General features: G+C 36.4%; 1 protein-coding gene across 19 annotated transcripts in view; it reads left to right on the plus strand.

The window, feature by feature from the left end:
* The window catches only part of LOC138064345 (uncharacterized protein KIAA0825-like), a 262,588-nt gene that overhangs the window by 57,739 nt on the left and 186,358 nt on the right, over window positions 1–18,491 (plus strand). For all 19 annotated transcript variants that reach the window (XM_068926410.1, XM_068926406.1, XM_068926400.1 and 16 more), the window contains one exon: window positions 16,121–16,291. In XM_068926410.1, the coding sequence (XP_068782511.1) occupies window positions 16,121–16,291 (171 nt within the window). The remainder of the gene's footprint in view (window positions 1–16,120; window positions 16,292–18,491) is intronic.

Below are 18,491 nucleotides of genomic sequence, written 5' to 3' on the forward strand. Positions count from 1 at the left end.
GACTTTTAAACATTATGAAGACAAAAATAAATAAAAAATAATAGAAAATGGAACTTCACCCTTTGGGTGGTGGTGAATCCACTCTTTGGATTTCCATCTCCCTTTTTTATTTTTTCCAGCAGCTCCACCATAATCTGCTTAGCTCATTTCCATGGACCTTTAGTTTGCATTTTTATGATAACAGTAGCTTTTGTGCTTCAATTATATTTCTGCCCACTTGGCATCTCCTTCAGAATGTAATTCTCTTTTCCATTTTGCTCTCTTTGTCACTCTGCAGAGTGCATAGTAAAATAGCTTTTATAGGAGCAGGTCTTTAGGGGTCTGTATGAAACAAGACATGGAGCCGTTGCTGGAAAGAATGGGACCTATATGCAAATAAGCCTTGCAATTACTGATTCCTTGAGCTGTGCGGTACATGGTGAGGTATGGTGTGTTCTTCCCAATATCCTATACAGGCAGGATGAAAATCCTGGAATTTCTGTGGGTGAAAGATGTGGAAGAAAAACCTGTCAATTAAGACTCATAGCGCTTTTCTCTTCTGTTTAGATAACCTTCACAAAAAACAAGTGAAAATTGCATATGATCCTGCTTATAGAATGACTAAAAATCCAAAAGTCTTCATTAGTTTTTAACTTTATAAATACTAGAGAAGAAATCCCTGATTTTATATTATGAACCAATCGATATTGAGAAATGCAACAAATATATGTGCCACCTGTTTTTAAAAAATGGAGCAAATAGTGTTGATAGGAATTTATAATAGGAAGCTTTAACAGAAGAACAGTGGACATACGGACATGATGCAGGTTTCCGCAGTTGTCTTTTGTTCGTTGGGAAACCTATACAATTTTGACAGCCAAAACAAGATCCTATTACTCAGGGGAAACAAAATAAACGTCTTTGCATTTAATATAGGAAATAATGTGTTTCATAGCCTCTTTGTCACATATTATTTATTTCTTATCCTTGCAAGTATTGTAGTTGATTTCTACTGCACAATTATATTAAATGGAAATATGAGTAGTATTGAAGAGAAAATAAAACCATCTGTTTGAACATACAGAGTTGAAGTTTTAATAAAAAAGAGAGATACTCTTTTAAAGGCCACATGAACATAATACCCTAAGACCACAAATGTGTTTCTAGTGGGAGAGTGACATTTTCATAAAGATTACAAAAGCATTAAGCTTGTTACTTTTTAAGCTTATAGTAGGGGGTAAGATAACAGTATCTAAGTTACTGAAATGTCAATTGAACTGACAGAATTTCAAAGCTGGTAGCATGCCTGAATACCTTCCTTCTTTCTAGAGCTGCTGCTTGAATTCTCTTATTAAGCCCATAATATGAAGACTGACAGTGAAATCTCATTATTGACGCCTTGTCATTATTGAAAAGATGCCCATTTCAGGTTTTTATTATCATATTGTTTGATTTACTTAACAAGATGAGTAAACACTAACTTTACTTTCCAAATTATATGTATATGTATAAACGTGAAATTGTTGATGGTCTTTTTTGGGTTATATTTTTAGGACTATTGTGTCCCGATGAAGTTATTTCATTCACCTTTGCCATCAGGAACTTGAATCCTTTTTCTGAATTCTGTCGAACGGGCACAATTCCAATCATGGTGTATTTCCTGCTTTCAGAATGTCCACAATTAGCAAACACCAACTAATTATCTTCCTTTTTGCTTTCTCAGCACACCTGGGTGTTCTTCCTCAGCATGAAGAGAGCATTTAACTCACCATGCCCCCTAATTATTGCATTCTCCTCCCAAGTTTAAAAGATGAAAGTGATTTGCTCTCCACTCTTGATATTTTATGGGTGGTCAGAGGTCAGTTTCAGATTTATATACTGCAGTACTCTATTTAATAATAATAAAAAAGTGACAAAGAATTTGAGAGAGAATTATTAAGTTAGGCTCTCTTTTACTCCACAATATATGGCTATGTGAAGAAAAGTATATAGAACAATGGCAGATAAGAGGAGACTTCAAAAATGCCTTCTGAAGAGGCTCCTGCAGTATTGATTGAAAAGAAAATTATTACCGGAGTCTTTTCAACATATATGTCTACCATCATATAAGCGCAAGTTAATTAGATAGTCCTGGCTGTGATTTCTGTCAAGATAGAGAAATTTTTTTGTCATAACATGCATGTTCAGAGAGCAAATATAACTTTAAAAGAGGCAAAATTATTTTAGTCACAATACTGTATTTTGCAAAAAAATCACATCTGTTTAAATTGGGGGGGTGTCACATGTACCCAACAGATGTTATATGCTGAATTAGAACATGCATATATTTTTCACAGTGACTTAGGCTTAAAAATGAAAAAAAAAAAAACCACCCCAAAACTCCATATTCCGTCAAGGGGTTGCCACATCTAGTGAATTATTAAAAACATAAAGCTTTAGGTATTTTCTAAACGCTTTTCATTACATTTGCTGAATATGGCAAGGCAATGCAGATTCCTGTCTTTCTGATCTGCAGAGAATAAGGGTTGTTATAACCCAGTCAAAATTATTTATTTCAAAATTTAGCAGCTAATGCCTCAGGAGATTTTTATTACCCCTAACCATTGGGGATTGTGTAGAATTTGCTCAGTTATGGCCCTCAGAAAAAGAGCTTCCTTTTCCTCAATAGCTTCATCCATTGATCATCCTGTGGCTAAGATCTAGATGTTTGTATTTGAGTGCAAGGGATGGGATGATGTACTGACCTGCAGTTCGTGTACTAGGAAAGTCCAGCAATTCCTGTAATATCACACAGTATTGTAAGCTCATGTAAAAAGAGGTGTTTTAAGAGTGTAGTATCAGCTCAGTGGGTAGGAACCTATCCATGTACATCTGTTCTGACATATGATATATCCTTTATTTGTAATGAGGAGAATGTTCTAGTCTCTCTACAAAATTTTGGTTGAAAGGTTATGAATTTCCAAACATATCTCTCTATATGTTCTTAAATGGCAATGTCTACCCTTTTTTCTGCGTGCCTAAAGTTATTTCTGATTTTTAAATTCCTTGGAAAAATACTCATGTGAACTTGGTGGTGATTTTGCCTAACTAGCGTTTTGAAATAGCGAGAGGAAGAAAGCAGAAATGTGAGTATTGACTCTAGCTTTACAAGTAATTTTTTTGAGTATTTTCTCTTACTGGAACAAAAGCTGTCACTGTCTGCCTCTGTTATATCTTGGAAATTCCAAGGGGGTAAGAGAAGCAGAAGTGACAGAATCACTTTAATCTATTATTTAGGAAAACACATAATATCATATGTAGACAACACAAAGGAATGATGAACACCTGCTAGAAATTCTTGATTGGCTGAAAGTTCCTTGCAATCTAATTTTAATAGCGTGGGTCTGATGTAACGAACCAATTTCTGTGGCACCCAACTATTCCGTTGTGAGGGCGTATACAGAGGATAGAAACAGAGCTAGCAGACATTTTCATATTTGCAGATATTAAAGAAATTTTAATGTTATTAAAGTAAATATGTTACTCACTGTGATTCTGAATACAAATTACAATTGTCCGTTATCGGCCAGGTGTTTTAAATGGATACAGGGAAACATATGCAAGTCAAAGCCTGTCAAAGTTGGACTTCCTGAGAAAGTTTGACAGTCCTGGCAGTACTTAATTTCCCTTTCAGCAAAGGCTGAAGAAAAATATCCACTTCTAAGAGTTCTGTACGGACTCCTGTTTCAAAATAGGTGCCATCTCCAGTTTGTCACAGGTTTCCTCACTTGTTTCGCTTTCTTTCAAACAGTGTTCATCGGTGTTCTCTGTGGGTGTGTGGTCTTCAAGGGATGTGATAGCTCTCCCAGCCCACAATATAGAGAAGAACACTTTAAAAAAAAAAAAAACAGAAAAGTGTGTGGAGTCTGTCTGTCATTGGTAAGGCCAGAATGTGGTTTCAGTCCTACTGAGAAAAATTAAAGGTAATAGCATTTTGATGTAGGGGAATTCTTCTTACAGTTTTCTAAAGAGGACTGTTTACCTTCAGTCACTGCTTCGGAAGAAATTCTCAATTACAGAATAGCATCCAAAAAAAAACCATAAATGCTGTAAACAACTGTAAATATAGTCTGTTTACAAGTTTTCAGACCATTTTAATTAAATGGGAAGTTTAAAGAACGTCTGCTCTTTCATTATTATGATAATTATCAGAAAATGATTGGACACCAGCTGCTAAATTCCTTAAATGGACCCATCATTAATTAGTTTTAACTCAGAGACTAATTAATTGGTTTACATTTGAATTCTTTAAAACTTCATTGTGTAGCAGAAATTGCAGTGTATAATCAGAATGTGTGGTAATTTATTAGAAGGTATGCTGTGTTTTTGAAAATTAAGTAGCAGGCTGAGCCTCTGGTTTCAAAGCAAGCTGGAATGGATATCGATGTATAAAGTATCGTTATTAATAATTATTACAGAGCACTTCATCCTCAGAGCACTTGAGGAATTCTCTGTAGTTTGTTCAACAGAGTTGTAAAGTAGCTGTATGCTGTCAAGGCATCAGATTGGTGAGATGATTTGCTCAAAATTACTACATAAATTTGGTGGCAGAGCATGATCAGATGTTCTTGCTCTCCAGCCTGTGTTTCCAGCGCTGGTCTATCCTTTCATTGTTTGGTCGGTGAATGTGAATTCAAATTAAGATTTTATTTTGACAGACCTGTACACTCAGTGTTAACAAAGGACTCCTAAGTATTTGCTAGCTAACATCTAGCAACCTGATGTGGAATCAACCTTCGCAATAAAGTGAAAACTGATTTCATTTAAGTGAGAAGACATTATGGAGTAGATATGATTAAAGTTTCATGTATAGCGAATCTCTTTCAAAAGATTAGTGTAGTAAACACTGAGGTTGTTTAATAGCTAGCAGTGGCATATCTCTTTCTACGACAGACACACTCCCTTGATTAAATATATGCAAATTTATACATGCTCACCCTGTTTACACGTAACGTGAGATCCTTTTCTTCATTGCTTTCCTTTGGCATACATGCATTATAGATGTATAGTGTATGCACTTACAGAAGTCACAAGTTAATGGTGAAGTCTAATAAGAAAATGTTTGCTGTCGTTACATCTGTGACCATTTTAAAAAACGGGACAAAAAACAAGCCGACGCGTAACCTGTTTGCCTGAACTTTTTTATGAGATTCTCTTGGCATCCCTAGGTTTCACTGGAACTAAAGGGAACTGCAAAGCAGACAGGTGTTTAAAAAACCTTAACCGCTCCGGCCCCAGTTTGCATCCATGCGGTTGCCTTTGCTGCGCTGCTGGTTTCTTTATGGGCCTGTCAGTTTCAATCAGCCGCGAGTGCGTGTGATCAGTATATCTGATAAACTTGTCAATGCCTTTTTAAAGCAGGATTCCCCAACCTATTCTATTCAACTCTCCTCCCCCCCTTCCCTTTTTCATCATTTCAAGTAGAATCTTGATAAGACAGAGATCTGTCACAAGCAGCTGTGTGTAGCCAGCTCAGGCTACAACTAATTTGTGCAGGAAAAAATTAAATCAGGAGGTAAATTATTTCGTGATTGCTCATTCCCAGCGGAGTTGGGCATCATTCTGAAGAAAATATCAAATAATTGGTTTCAGGCCATGTCAGACACATGCAATTCCCTTCACTAATGGCTATGTGAGGTAGCACTAGGCCTCAGGGGTCACCAAAGAACTGAAAATAGCTTAGTGCCAGGCACAGCAATAGCGAGACAGAGCACATAGGAAATGAAGTGGCAATAAGTGCAATCTATAGGGGAAATGTGCCTCACTTGGAGTTTAATATATTGGCTTAGAATCTGGCAGTAAGCCATGCAACAATTGTTTACCTTTTTGTCAGCATCTGCATCTGTTCTGTTTTGTAAATGGCACTTAACTTTCAGTCAGTAAATGCTGGAATCAATAACAACTGCTAAGGGATTTCCTTTCTTTTTTTCATATTCCATAACAAATGCACACTACAAACAATGTTTGCCTTAGATTAACAAGGAACAGACATTAACAGGGTCAAAGGGATTTGGTTGGGAACGTTTTATAGCTTCTTGGATTTGCAGTAATTGTGTCTGTGTGATTTGAATATATCTTGTAACCTATCCAAATTAAACTGTTAAAAAAATGCTGGCATGCAGTAATGAAGATTTTTTTAATAATTATCTTAAGTACTGTGGATAGAAAACTGCTAGCACTGTTTGTAATAATTTAGTTCTGTGTAATACTGTGTATTACATCTGCTATGCAGAGATATTAAGTTACCTTTTAGAGAATGGGGAAATAAGTGATTATATCCAGCAATAGTAATTATTTAAACCCTAACAGTTACTTAAAAAGCATACACCAACACGTCGTTTGGGAAGAGAGAACTGTGACTTCATGTCCATAGAAAGCGAATATATCATTACTAAATACAGGTGAAAGAATAATACAGTTTATATACTAGCTCTGTTTAGGAGATAGTGTGCAGATGAGTGCTGTCATAAAGGCAAGATTGTTATCATAGTTACAGCATCACTTACTTAAAAGTTAATACTGCTGAGAGCCAAGGAACCCATTATTGTTAATGGAATTTATGTATGTAACTCCCCGTGCACAGCTTTGAAAATGTTACCCCTTGAAATATCCCTATACACAGTGACTATCAGTATTTGAGTTTCTTTTGCTTTATTGGGCTGTTTCATTTCAGATTTCAACAAAATGTTACTTCTCTTTATGAAGTGGTCCCATTATTTGTATGTAGGTTGTAGTTAGATTTTAGGTTTAGTATTATACTTTTTTCTTTTTGATTTTTTCCGTTATATAGCTTCATTGGATGAAATCCCTGACATCACTTTCTTGTGTCCCTTGAAGAACAGTATTATAGATCTGTCTTATATGAAATTAAGCCTTAGAAATGGGAGCAAGGGGAAGATACTTAATGTATTGGGAAAGTATTTTATGGTAAAATTGATTAAAAGGGTTTTAAACCCTTGGTTCCTGCTGAGGGAGAAATCCCTACTGTAATCACTGAAGAAGGCAGTCATCAGGTTGCCTTCTAAGGATTCCGTCACGAGTCTCAGAAGTGGTTTTGCCATGTGGCACTATTCACTGAGTAGTGAGGCTAATTAATCTGAGAGCAATACTCTTGCAGTGCAGCTCTTCTTAATGCCTACAGCCAGGTCACCTATGATGCAGGGATTTCTGCACCACACTTTACTGTGTCACATCCCTGGATGGGTTGAAATGATCAAAATGAGCCATTCGATTTTCTGTGATGCTGTGAATGCCAAGTTGTTAAAAAAAAAAAAAAGAAAAAGAAATAGGCTCTAAAAAAATCAAAACATTTACTTTAAAGTTTGGGGTTAATTGATATGCATATTTTCATATGCCTTTTGAGATTTTCAAATAAGTGCTTCCAGGCTATAACCAAGGAAATTGGAAACACTTTATTTAATGGCTTCAAGAGCTGTAGCTTTGAGGACAGGACCAGTTTTGAAACTTGCTATTAAATCACAAGTAAGCAGGTATACACTGGTCTTCTAGATCTAGAACAGCCTTATTTCTCACGCTACTTCATTTTTAGACATGAGGGCAAATCTTTTGCAAGTGGTAAGATAAAGGCAGAAGTCTCGTTACTAATTTTAAATACTTAGGGGAAGCACAGGTTCTAAGAACAAGTACTTTACAGAATGTCTGTCTTTTGCTTTATGGTGCTTGAAAAATGCTTCAATTAACTTACATTAGCTAACTTAGAATTCATATGGGCTCTTCCAAACTTCATCACTGGTGAAGTGAAATTTTCTAATATCATGGCTTTTATTCCTAATCAAAGAGTTCCCAAGAGGTCACATTATTCTGCAGAAAATATCTTTCTTGATATACAAATAAATAAGAAGACTGAGATTCAGTGTTGAAGATGTTGTAGGATATCCATGCTGAATGTAACCTCAAAGTTTGGATGATATATGCTGATTTTTAGAAGGAGGTCTGTTTTAACATATGAATCTTTAGCTTTTTCATATTTTCTTTAGATAAGGACAGATGGTTTTCATTAATAATTTTGTATTTTTTACATTAGAATTTTTATTGAATAGAATTAGCCTCTACAATGCATTCAGTTTAATTCATTAGAAGATGGGATTTTTATTGAATTCTCTGTTAGTATCACGAAGTTGTCCCTGATTTCACTAGTAATCCTTATGTGTCTCTTTTTACAGTATTGGATACTGTCTATTTCACTAGTCTGTGTCCTATATAGGCATATTTTCAGTTGTTCTTTTGGAGAAAAAAATGGAGAAGACTCAGAGAAGGGCAACAAGGTGATCAACAATAGAGGCTAGCTTTCGTAGAAAGAAAAGTAAGCAAGCTAGAATTCTTCAATGTGAAAACAAAATGATTGAGGTCGTAGTATATGATAGATATCTATAAAATGATGAGAAGCATTGCAAGAACAAACAGGGATCAGTGGTATGCTGATTCTTAAAATTAGTGAGCATCAAAGAAGCTAACAGATGAAATACCCATACATACAAAAGGATATTTTTATAAGGACATATTTCTTAGCCCAGTGTGTAGTTAAGGTGTGGAACTTCTTGCCACAGAAGGTTATAAATGCTAAAAATGTGTAAGGTGTGAAGGGATAACAGGAGGAGTTGATGAAATAGCCACTAAGGACTAGGGATGTATACCATCTCTGTCTCTGGAAGCCCCTCAGCTGCAAATGGTCAAGGGCTAGGAAAGTATTGAGGGAAAGTTTTGTATATGCTTTCCTTGTTGTGTTTTTATTTAGGCATCCTCTTTCAGTCACTGTCAAAGCCCAGAATACTGAGCTAGATGGCTAAAGAGCTGAACCCAGTATAGCTACTGTTATGGTCTTGTGTTCTTATGCTTATGACATAAAGAGCTTGTCTCTTCACAAGATCTTTATGTCAAATGCAACAGTTGCATATATATGGAACAATATACAAATGTATACACAAATACACAAATGTATTGACAAACTTTTTGTTCATTTTGCTGTAGTTCAGTACATGGAAACAGGAGAGCCATTATCCTCAAGTAAACAAAATCTTACCTGGCTTTAACTGTTTTACGGACCATGTGATCCAGAGGATCACTATGTGAGAACTGCCACGAGCAGTGCTTGCTTGTGGGCTTGAGTAATAGCATTTCTGTTCTTCATTTAAAGGTGCTAGATGTGCTGTCACTTGTTATCTCCTACGTGAAGTGCTTGTAAGTTTTCAGATTATACAGGTTTTGCACTAACATCTCTTGTAGTCAATCTACATGAAAACCATATTTTATTGTGCTATATTTTTATATTAACAACCCTCAGTAAAGTTACTATTTAATTGAGTTTGGACGGCTATATTTTCCACACTTCAAGAAGAGCATCGAGTCATGCTTTTTCATTGGTTGTTGTTAGAGGGTGGTTTGCCAGTTACTTTAAAACTGTTTTCAGGGTAGTATTTCAAGTCAACATATAGGGATGAAAAATACATTTAAGGCAGCATACCTATCCCCAGTGAAGAGCTTCTGGGTCTTTAAAATACTATCAGGATTCTAAATAAATAGATCTCTGAATTTTTTTGTGTGGCACTTCATCTGCTCAATATCAAAAGACATTTTTTGCTCTTTTCTAGATAATATTTTTAGCTAAGGTGTCACTAAACCTGGTTATTGAAAATTATGATGAGCAGGCTTACATTTTGTAGGGTATATTTAAACTACGTGCTCATCTTAAATGATCAGTATCTGAGGCTGAGTACTTAATGTTAACTTAATGTTGTCATTCCTACAACAAAATCCTATGTATGTTACTGACTCCTGACTGTTTCTGCAGGAACTTGTGGTTCCTGAATGTAACCTATGCTTTCTTGTATGCAGGCTCTTTTGTAATCTTTTCTATATAGTTCTGCCAACTGCAGTCGTATTTTCCCATCTGAGGAAGGAGGGTAAAAAGCAGGAAATTGTGGGATGAATATTGAAAGAATGCCAGCTTTTGAGTAATACTGCAAATTAGCATTGGGGAAGAAAACCCACATCCTGCGTTACGGTAGACCTTCTGTTCTAATTTATACATCAGCTCACTAAGCTGCTTTGGGCTCAGAACAGCTGAAAATGCAAGTGAAAGGTTTTTCCATATGGATGGTAGGACTGCCTGGGCTACAATTTACCTAAGAACCTGGATTAACTGTGTGTTGTAGAATGCAAGCCCCTGTGAATTTTATGCTAAGACGTTGAAACATTTTAGTGAGAATTTTGAGAGCTAAATTAATATTTAGGTTGCATAATAAACAAGGAGCAAGCAGAATCTTAGATTGTTTCAGATAGCAATTTGTCTCAAAGATAAAACATTTCAAAGATTCTGTAATTTTTGGTTAACTTTTCTTTTTGGGGAGGAAATGATATCATTGAACTAATAATAGGCTATTTAAAAGAGTAAATCAAACTTGATTTGTGCTTTATTATTGATATATGTTTATCATAACTGAATAATTTGGAGGACATGGGGCCTAGACTAGTCTGCTTTTATATATGTATGTATATTTATACTTTTTACTACTAGACTATTTTTTCAATGAATAGCTTTTATTCCTTGCTGTTGCAGTATTGGTGCCTTCACTCAGGACCTCTTTTCAGCCATGTAATATCTACTAAGGCATATACTATCCTTGGACCTGCCAACGTTTGGGATTTTCTTGTTGTTTTGGAAAGAACTGTGCACCTGCCACTTTTTGGATGGTACCAGACTTGGATGAGAGCTGAACAAAAGCTTGGGCCCCAGTGTAATCTATCTCTAGCCCTTAGCTTGGAAGGACATTTGCTCAGCTAAATCAAACTGCTCATTCCTAGCTCCTGAAGACCAATTGTAAGTTTCTGTCTGACCAAGATCAGCCAAACGGTCTCTGGCGAGATGGTCTACTCTGTTCCTCAGCAGGTGGACGTATTCTTCAGGTCTTAGGAGATTTTCTCCAGCTCCAGTTCATTCACCAGAAGTGGAAGACAGAACTTTAAAAATTGGTATCCCTTGTTTCTCTGATGATGCTAGACTGCTGTATGACTGCATCAGGTGCCTTGGCACCAGCGCACTCTGCCATACTCTTTGCAGAATTTGATAGACATTCAATATTAGTCTTACCCAGATTTTCTTTTTTTATCAGCAAAGCTGTCTGAGAGCCAGCTTGTTTGGGATGGCAGACTCCTGCTGCCTGTCAGCTGATGGTTGGGATGGTGAATCAGCATGCCAGAGGAAAGGAAGTACCCTTTATGCCTCCTTTGTCTCTGTGTGCATATTAAGAGTAGAGATCACAGGATGAGGATGTTAAGATTGTGAATGTTACGGACTTATTTCTCTGCTTCCTTCCAGTTTTCTGTAGTGAGCTATCACGCTTTATTTGCTTAGTACAAGTACAGGTTCAATTTACTTGACAACATTTTTGCCTTTGTAGATTTTTTTTTTCCTAGAAAAGTACCACAGGCTTGGTAGTAGAAGCCTAAAATGCTTTCTGTTGTGTTCTCTTGGCCAAGTATTTATGCTGTCTTCAGTAGATACAAAGTGTAAGTATCTCATGGGGAGTACAGTTTTAGAGAGGTCACCTGTTCTTCTAAGGTTTAATCTGAAAACTGAAGCTCCTTAAGTGCTATGTGTCAAGGCACTTTGTGCACTAACAGGTATCAGTGGCTCTAAGGAGCCTCACCTGGGACCACCACCCCACCCTGCGATAAGCTGAGGATCCTATTTAAGGTCAGAGCTGGGCCCTGCCCCAGCTGTGCTGTAGGAGTACTGGTCTCCAACTCAGCTACAGCTGTGTCTGCAAATGGCCATGGGCCCTGTTGATCCGTACCCTGACCTGTGGACTGATTTCCTGACTTGACTTTGGCCCTGCCTTGTCACCATGAGCTTACCTGATGGTCTGGACTCTTGTTTGAACCTGGCTGCCATCTGCAGGTCTGCCCTGCTTGCCTTGTTTGGGGGCTGTGAGATGGGGTCCTGGCTGGTAAGGACCTTACCCTGCTGGCCATGTTACTGTGCTCTGTGCTCTGCTCCCTGTCCCTTAGGAAAAAGCCAGCTCTCACTGCTCCCGTTGTGTTTGTCTCTCTGGTATACTTATTCAATAACAGGGACGTCACTCTGTAGTAAAGACCCAGTGTTTTCCATATGAGTAAAAAGAGATGGAACAAGCCCTGTAGTGATAGTTCTGGATAAGACTTGGTTTGTTCAAATTTACTACCCTGAGTGGACAACCCCTTAAACTATGTGAACTGTACAGAATAACACATAACTATGTGACCTGTGAAGGCTAGGAGCCTAACGGTTAGGAGCTGGTTTTGGGCCAGCGCTTATCAATTTAAATACCTGTTGCATCATTACCATTGATTTTGGTTGGTAGCCTGGTTTGGTAATAAGACAGCTTGAGCTGTGTTGACTGGTAACATGAGAGTACGTGGCTTGACCTGTCTGTAGTGTTGTAACAAGCTTCTGTAGACACATGAATCTTTCTCACAGCTGGCTCTTTGGTTGCAAATGTAAATCCCCTTACCTTGTTATTATCTTTTGCAAAGGGATATCAAAACCTAACGGAGTGCAAATGAACATTTAAGAATTGGTTAGCTGTAGTATATGGAGGTCTCTATATATCCTGTAAACGTGTGTAGGATGTGCCCGTGTATATATGGATATATGCCTGTATCATATATACCCATGTATATATGGGGGTCAGTTTGTACAAGCAATGTTGATTTAAACATTCAGGAATTTATAACAGAAAATGTAACTTGTATGCTCAGTAAACATCTACACAATCTACAAAATCAGGTAGGCTAAAGAATCATTGCTTGCAAATGCTTACTTTTACAGAGTCATGAAATGGACTTTATGTGGGTCCCAATGACTTCTTATGTTTTTCCTGGTATTAGGCAGAGTGTATCTCTTACTGTACTGGAGCTAGAACTAGTATGTCTATATACTTGTATATTTTAATAAAGAGGCAGTATATTTTAATGATGTGATTTTGAGGTTTCTTTCTCAAGCTATACATCAGCTGGTGATTTGAGATAACAACGAAACTGTGATTATCTGGGAGAGTTCTGAAGCTTTTCCTCTCTATTCTCCTTCCAGAACAGTCTTAGGACTTTGGTCAGATGCCTTGCCCCAGCCCAGGAGTTGTCTGCCTCACAGCTTTGGTGCAAGATGGTTCTCTAGGGTCAACTGTTCCTTTTCCCTAGTGTGAGCAGTTCTAGGAAAATCATATTTTTTTTATATGATGGTCTCATCTTTCCCTCCCCTCTTCTAATATTCTAGTCAAGTTATCTCCTGAAGCTGAAGGAGTCAGGACTCTTGAGTTGGTGAAGGTTCAAATTATTATTAAACCATAAATATGGAACTTCCAAAAGTGGTCAGAGCATCTTCAACCAGAATTCAAGGAATCTCTTTGGCTGACTGTGTGGTGCAGTACTTGTGTCCTGTACGTTTGGCTCGTGGCTGCCTGTGGTTCTGACCAGGTTCTCTCATGTATCTAGAACTGTTGCTCTATTCATTGCATTGCAGCACTTATCATTTGGGTGACAGGCCTTTGAGATAACTCTGCCTAGTAACTGATGCCGGGGTTATTGTTGGGAATCTAATCCTTGGTAGAGTGCATATGTGATCTCATGCAAAGAGAAAAGACAGGTTAAGTACCAGTGACTGATATTCTCCAAGGCCTGTCTAGTCAATATGTATATTAGTCTTCTACTTGCTTCTTCCATCTCTCTTAAGTCTTTTCCAGATGTAATTCACTTGCTCATTGGCAGGAGCCCTTTCTCTAATAAGCCATGCTCTGAGCAGCAGGAGCAAAGGAGAAGCTCATGTGTAGCCTTCACAAGAAGGGTGTACCCAACAGAAAACTTTCAGGTTTCATTTGCCATGTTATGACTTCCTCATTAGTAGAACGTGTCTGTGGAGTGCTCACTGCGGCAGGACCTTTCTTTCAAGACTTTACCGCAGTACACAGTGCGAATGCCCTTTTGATCTCCGGTTTCATCTCATTATCTTCAATAATTTTTTCTGTAATATGGAAGAACAATTGCACTCTTCATCTGCCTAAAGTCAAATAGCATTTTCTTTAAGGAATAAAAATGTTATCTTTTATTTGGTTTCTAAGTATTTCAATTAATGTATTATTTCTACCTTTTTCTACTTTAAGTTATGTAATGAATAGAGTACTTATTCATATGAAGATGTATGTTAATTTATATATTACAGTAGATTCAGGAGTTTATAGAACAGTGTAGTATTAATGAGTAAGATTTTGCTCTAAAGATTATGTAAGTGTTGGTTTGCATATAATATAATACACTTTATCATTTATTAAAGCATGTTCTGAACTTCTCAATGGCATGAAAGAAGAGGGATCTTGGAACTTAATATCTTCTGTTTCCAGCTGAAATATACTTTGAATAGTCATTGAAAGTAAAAATAAAAGTTTTCATTTCTCTGAGTTTAGTTTTGTATTCTAAAAATGTTTCTGTGGTATACATTTGGCCTCTCAGTGCACTTCGTTTCACTCTAATGAGGACAATGTAGCTTGGGAAAATCGCGTAGTTGGTAGGTGTCTTTCTCCCTCAAGTGAGGGTGCAGCAGCATCACAAGGTTTTCCAATCAGAGGACACAGAACTAACATGCCATTGATTTTTATGGTATGATTTGTGGTTCTCACTTCTTGGATATTTTATTTCTGACTGTCTGCAGATTCAGACAGTCATGTCATATCCATCATACTTAGTTTATGTTATCAAGCTTGCAGGTAAAGGTGAAAAATTCTCTAAATAGTAGCGTATCTTTTATTGGAAGTTTAAAACTTAAAATTGGAAATTCAGTGATACAATTTCCTTGTTATTCAGAGAGGAGAGGTGCCAACAGAGGCAATTATGTATAACGTTTTCTTTTGCCATTCTTAGAAATGCAAAGGATTAGCATGAATGCATCTGTTTAGAACTTTGAGGAAATTCAGATGTGGATGCAAAACTCGCAGTTCAATCTCTAAAGCTCCAAAACTGGAATACCAAATTAGGGAATTTGTATTCAGAGCTCAGCTCCACTACTTAGATCTATGTGTATTTAAAAGTGATTTGTGAATACCTTAAAAAAAAAAAAAATCTAGGAACTTTGAGGAAAAAGGGAGGAATTGAATACTTCAAATTGCAAAGGTAAGAAAGATGTGACACACAAAAGTACATTTCAATCAATTTCTATTTGTTTTCGTCTTTCAGAGCCTGCCTTTCAAGTTACTCTGGTTCTCACTGACACTTTCTACATAAACTGTTCTGCTGATATTACATCTGCAACAGAACTCCATAGGAACATGGTATCAGCTCACAGCAATTTGCATAGAAGTGCAAATTTATTGCATTTAAAGAAATTTTAAAATTAAAGTTGTTTAAACAGTGTAGTTTGGCAAAACCAAATTGGAAACAGCTCAGTCTTTTGTACTCTGACTGTGCTCAAAGCAGAGTTCCCCGGTTGATGTGACGTGATTATATGTTATGACTCTAAGTGTTAACCTTTCAAAATAAAATGTTCAGTTTCTTCTTTTGAACACCAAATGCTTATAGGTGTAATACTTGCTGATATTTGTTCACTGACAGTCTCACTTGTTTTCAATCCCCTCATATTTAAAGTTGTGGAGTGTTAGATTGATGTCTCTTTTCACTCAGATGTCATATTCATCAACTGTATTGTGCTAGCAGATTGTTAAACAGACAAGGTGACTTGCAGAGTGACAGTGTAGTGATGTGATGTCCCAAACCATTAAAATATAGTAATGATGTGTTTTTTCACTTGTTCAATCAATTTTTGCAACATTATTTTTTCTGTAAAATGCAGGTAAGAATGTTCTCTGTATATATCTTTTGCTTGGAAAGTTGCTAGTTAATGAATAATAAAACCTGGAACTCTATTGTAACTTCCTGCATACTTGAAAAATGCCAAAGGATTAGTAAGAACTAATATTATAGTTTAGAATGAGAAAGAGGATATGTTATTCTAGGACAAAAATGAGGTGACTTAGTATACTATACTTTTCGCCATAATCAGTTTTGCAGAATCATTTTTTTAAGCAAAAGTAAAAAGTATTTCATGATTTTATTTGAACAGCCTCCCAAGAATACCACAAAAAAGGAAGAAACTTCTGTTTAACGTTGTATCAACTCAAATGTCTTTCTCAACTTATTAAACTCTTTTTATTAATGGAAGAAAAACTTGAAGAACTATCTGCAGAAATTCTGTTGATGCCTTCATTTGCTGAAAAGAATACGAATGTTCAAGGTAATGGAAGCTTTTCCTTATTTATTGATTCAGGTTTGTGCAAAAGGATTGTTTTATATGTTTTTCAAAATTAACTACCTAATATTTGTCATCTCATTATATAAACAAGTGTATTGCCATATCCACTGAAAATATCTTTTTGAAATATGCGGAATTACATTTAAGTACAGTTATGACTTGTAGAAAAGAACAGAAACTTGCGTATAAATATGTAATATACAGTAGTTATTGATGAAGAACCAAATGAAAAGTTATCAGACATTGTAATCAGAAATATTAGTGTCCCTATTGAATCTGTATAAATATCCTATATTTTATATAGGACAAAGTGAAGGACAAATATGAAGGCTACCTTGTTTGAAACTGTGACTATTTCTGACCTTGTCCTAGAAACCTGCCTTTTTCAGGAGAGAAAAGCACCGACTTGAACATCAGTGTTATCAGTCTTAATACACATGTAACTAAATGTTATAGTGCGTAGTCCTGCTTTAGCCTGTAGTTCCTGCAAACACTTACAAATAATGTACTATGTTTACTGTCATGCCCGTCCCATTGACTTCACTGAGGCTCTTTATAAGAGTAAGCTCTTGATCACAAAGTCAACTTTTTCAGAATCAAGCCTGTAGTCTGTATTTGCTCACTCGTTTTCATCTGATTGCATTCATGTCAGATGAGGGGAACCTGAAATCCTGGAAACTCATATGAATAACACCTTCCAGATCGCAGCATGCTCTTAAGTGTTCTACTCTGCTACTTTTGCCAGTAGAGAGATTCCAGGTCACCAGAGAGCAGGTGGTTTCAAGAGCTTTGATTATATTGCAGGAAAGGATCGTACCAGAAATGAGGCCAGGCTGCTTAGGGTAAGATGATAGGTGGAGTCAAATACTCAATACCTCTGTAGCCAAGCTGCAGGCTGAGAAGAAAGGCATTTGGGGATGGTGGTCTGAGAATACTAAATTGACAAATAAAAAAAAAAAGAAATAAAAAGAGTTCAGAGGCACAGATTTTGTTGTTGGATTCTTCATCTGAGGTACTAACACTGTAAAATGAAGAAATACAGGTTAACCTGTATTTCTATTTCTAAATATTTTTAGAATATACATCAAAGCTCAAATAAAATTTGCATTCAAAGTTACATTTTTGCTATTGATTTTAATGTGTTTCTGTTTCCTTTAAGCTCTTAAATTTTCTAGTTGTTCTCAAGAAATGTTAAGCTGTCATACAGTATGCTGTACTTTGTATGGCCTTGAATCCTACAAAGAGGTGTTATTGTAACTCTTATTCCCATTTGTACTCATAATGCTAATGTGTAAGATACAATATACACTCAGTAGAATGGGATAATTTTAGGTGTTCTTTCTGTGTGTGTTTTCCGGGATAAAATGTTAACATTTTTTAAAACGCTGGAATGGGGAATATACTTGACATGTTTGGCTAACTATAGGCTCTATGAAGACGTGTGATCTCCAGTAATTTAAAGAACTTAATGATTTCAGCGTTAACAACAAATATTTTACTTGCTAGAAGGTGTGTTTTGGACTTCATCCTGCAAGTGTTTCTCCAAGCTTAATTATATTAAGAACTGTTCCTGAGAAGCTTGTTAAGCCTTCTTTTTTGAGAAATATTCTCTTACAGTAATTGTATCTATAGTAAGTCTATTCTTACATAGTAGCTCTAGTTATCAAATCTGAGAGGGCAAAATTAGATCAGCTTGTAGGAGGCAGTCTTATTGTTCTAAAGAAAACACAAAATTGAAATACATGTGAAGGTAAATCTTTTACAGATGAGGTTAGTGCTGTCATCAGGCATATCTTTGTTTTCAGTTTTGCTGTTCTAATCAGGTGGTTTTACTCACAAAACTTTGCTCAGTTGTATCAGTTTCTGGAGAATATGTGAGCAGAACATGTGACATAGCCAGAGTAACAAAAAAAAAAAATCTGACAAGAAGAAGGACTTATTTGTGTTATTTTCACTCCATATTGTTAGAAATCTCAGATGTAGTGATGAAGTGAAAGATGATTTGATATGGGAGAATGAGAGCTATGTTCCCAGTAGTTCCCGATTCTGATAAGTACCAAAAGGGATTTGAGATTTTTTTTTCTGTTAATGTCCTATATTAGGCTGATAATCTTTTTTTTCCACAGATGAAACCTGAGTTTTGATCAGATGAATTGATTAAAATCCTTACTTTATTTTAACC

The sequence above is a fragment of the Struthio camelus genome, chromosome W, assembly GCF_040807025.1.
Source record: "Struthio camelus isolate bStrCam1 chromosome W, bStrCam1.hap1, whole genome shotgun sequence".
Lineage (NCBI taxonomy): Eukaryota > Metazoa > Chordata > Aves > Struthioniformes > Struthionidae > Struthio > Struthio camelus.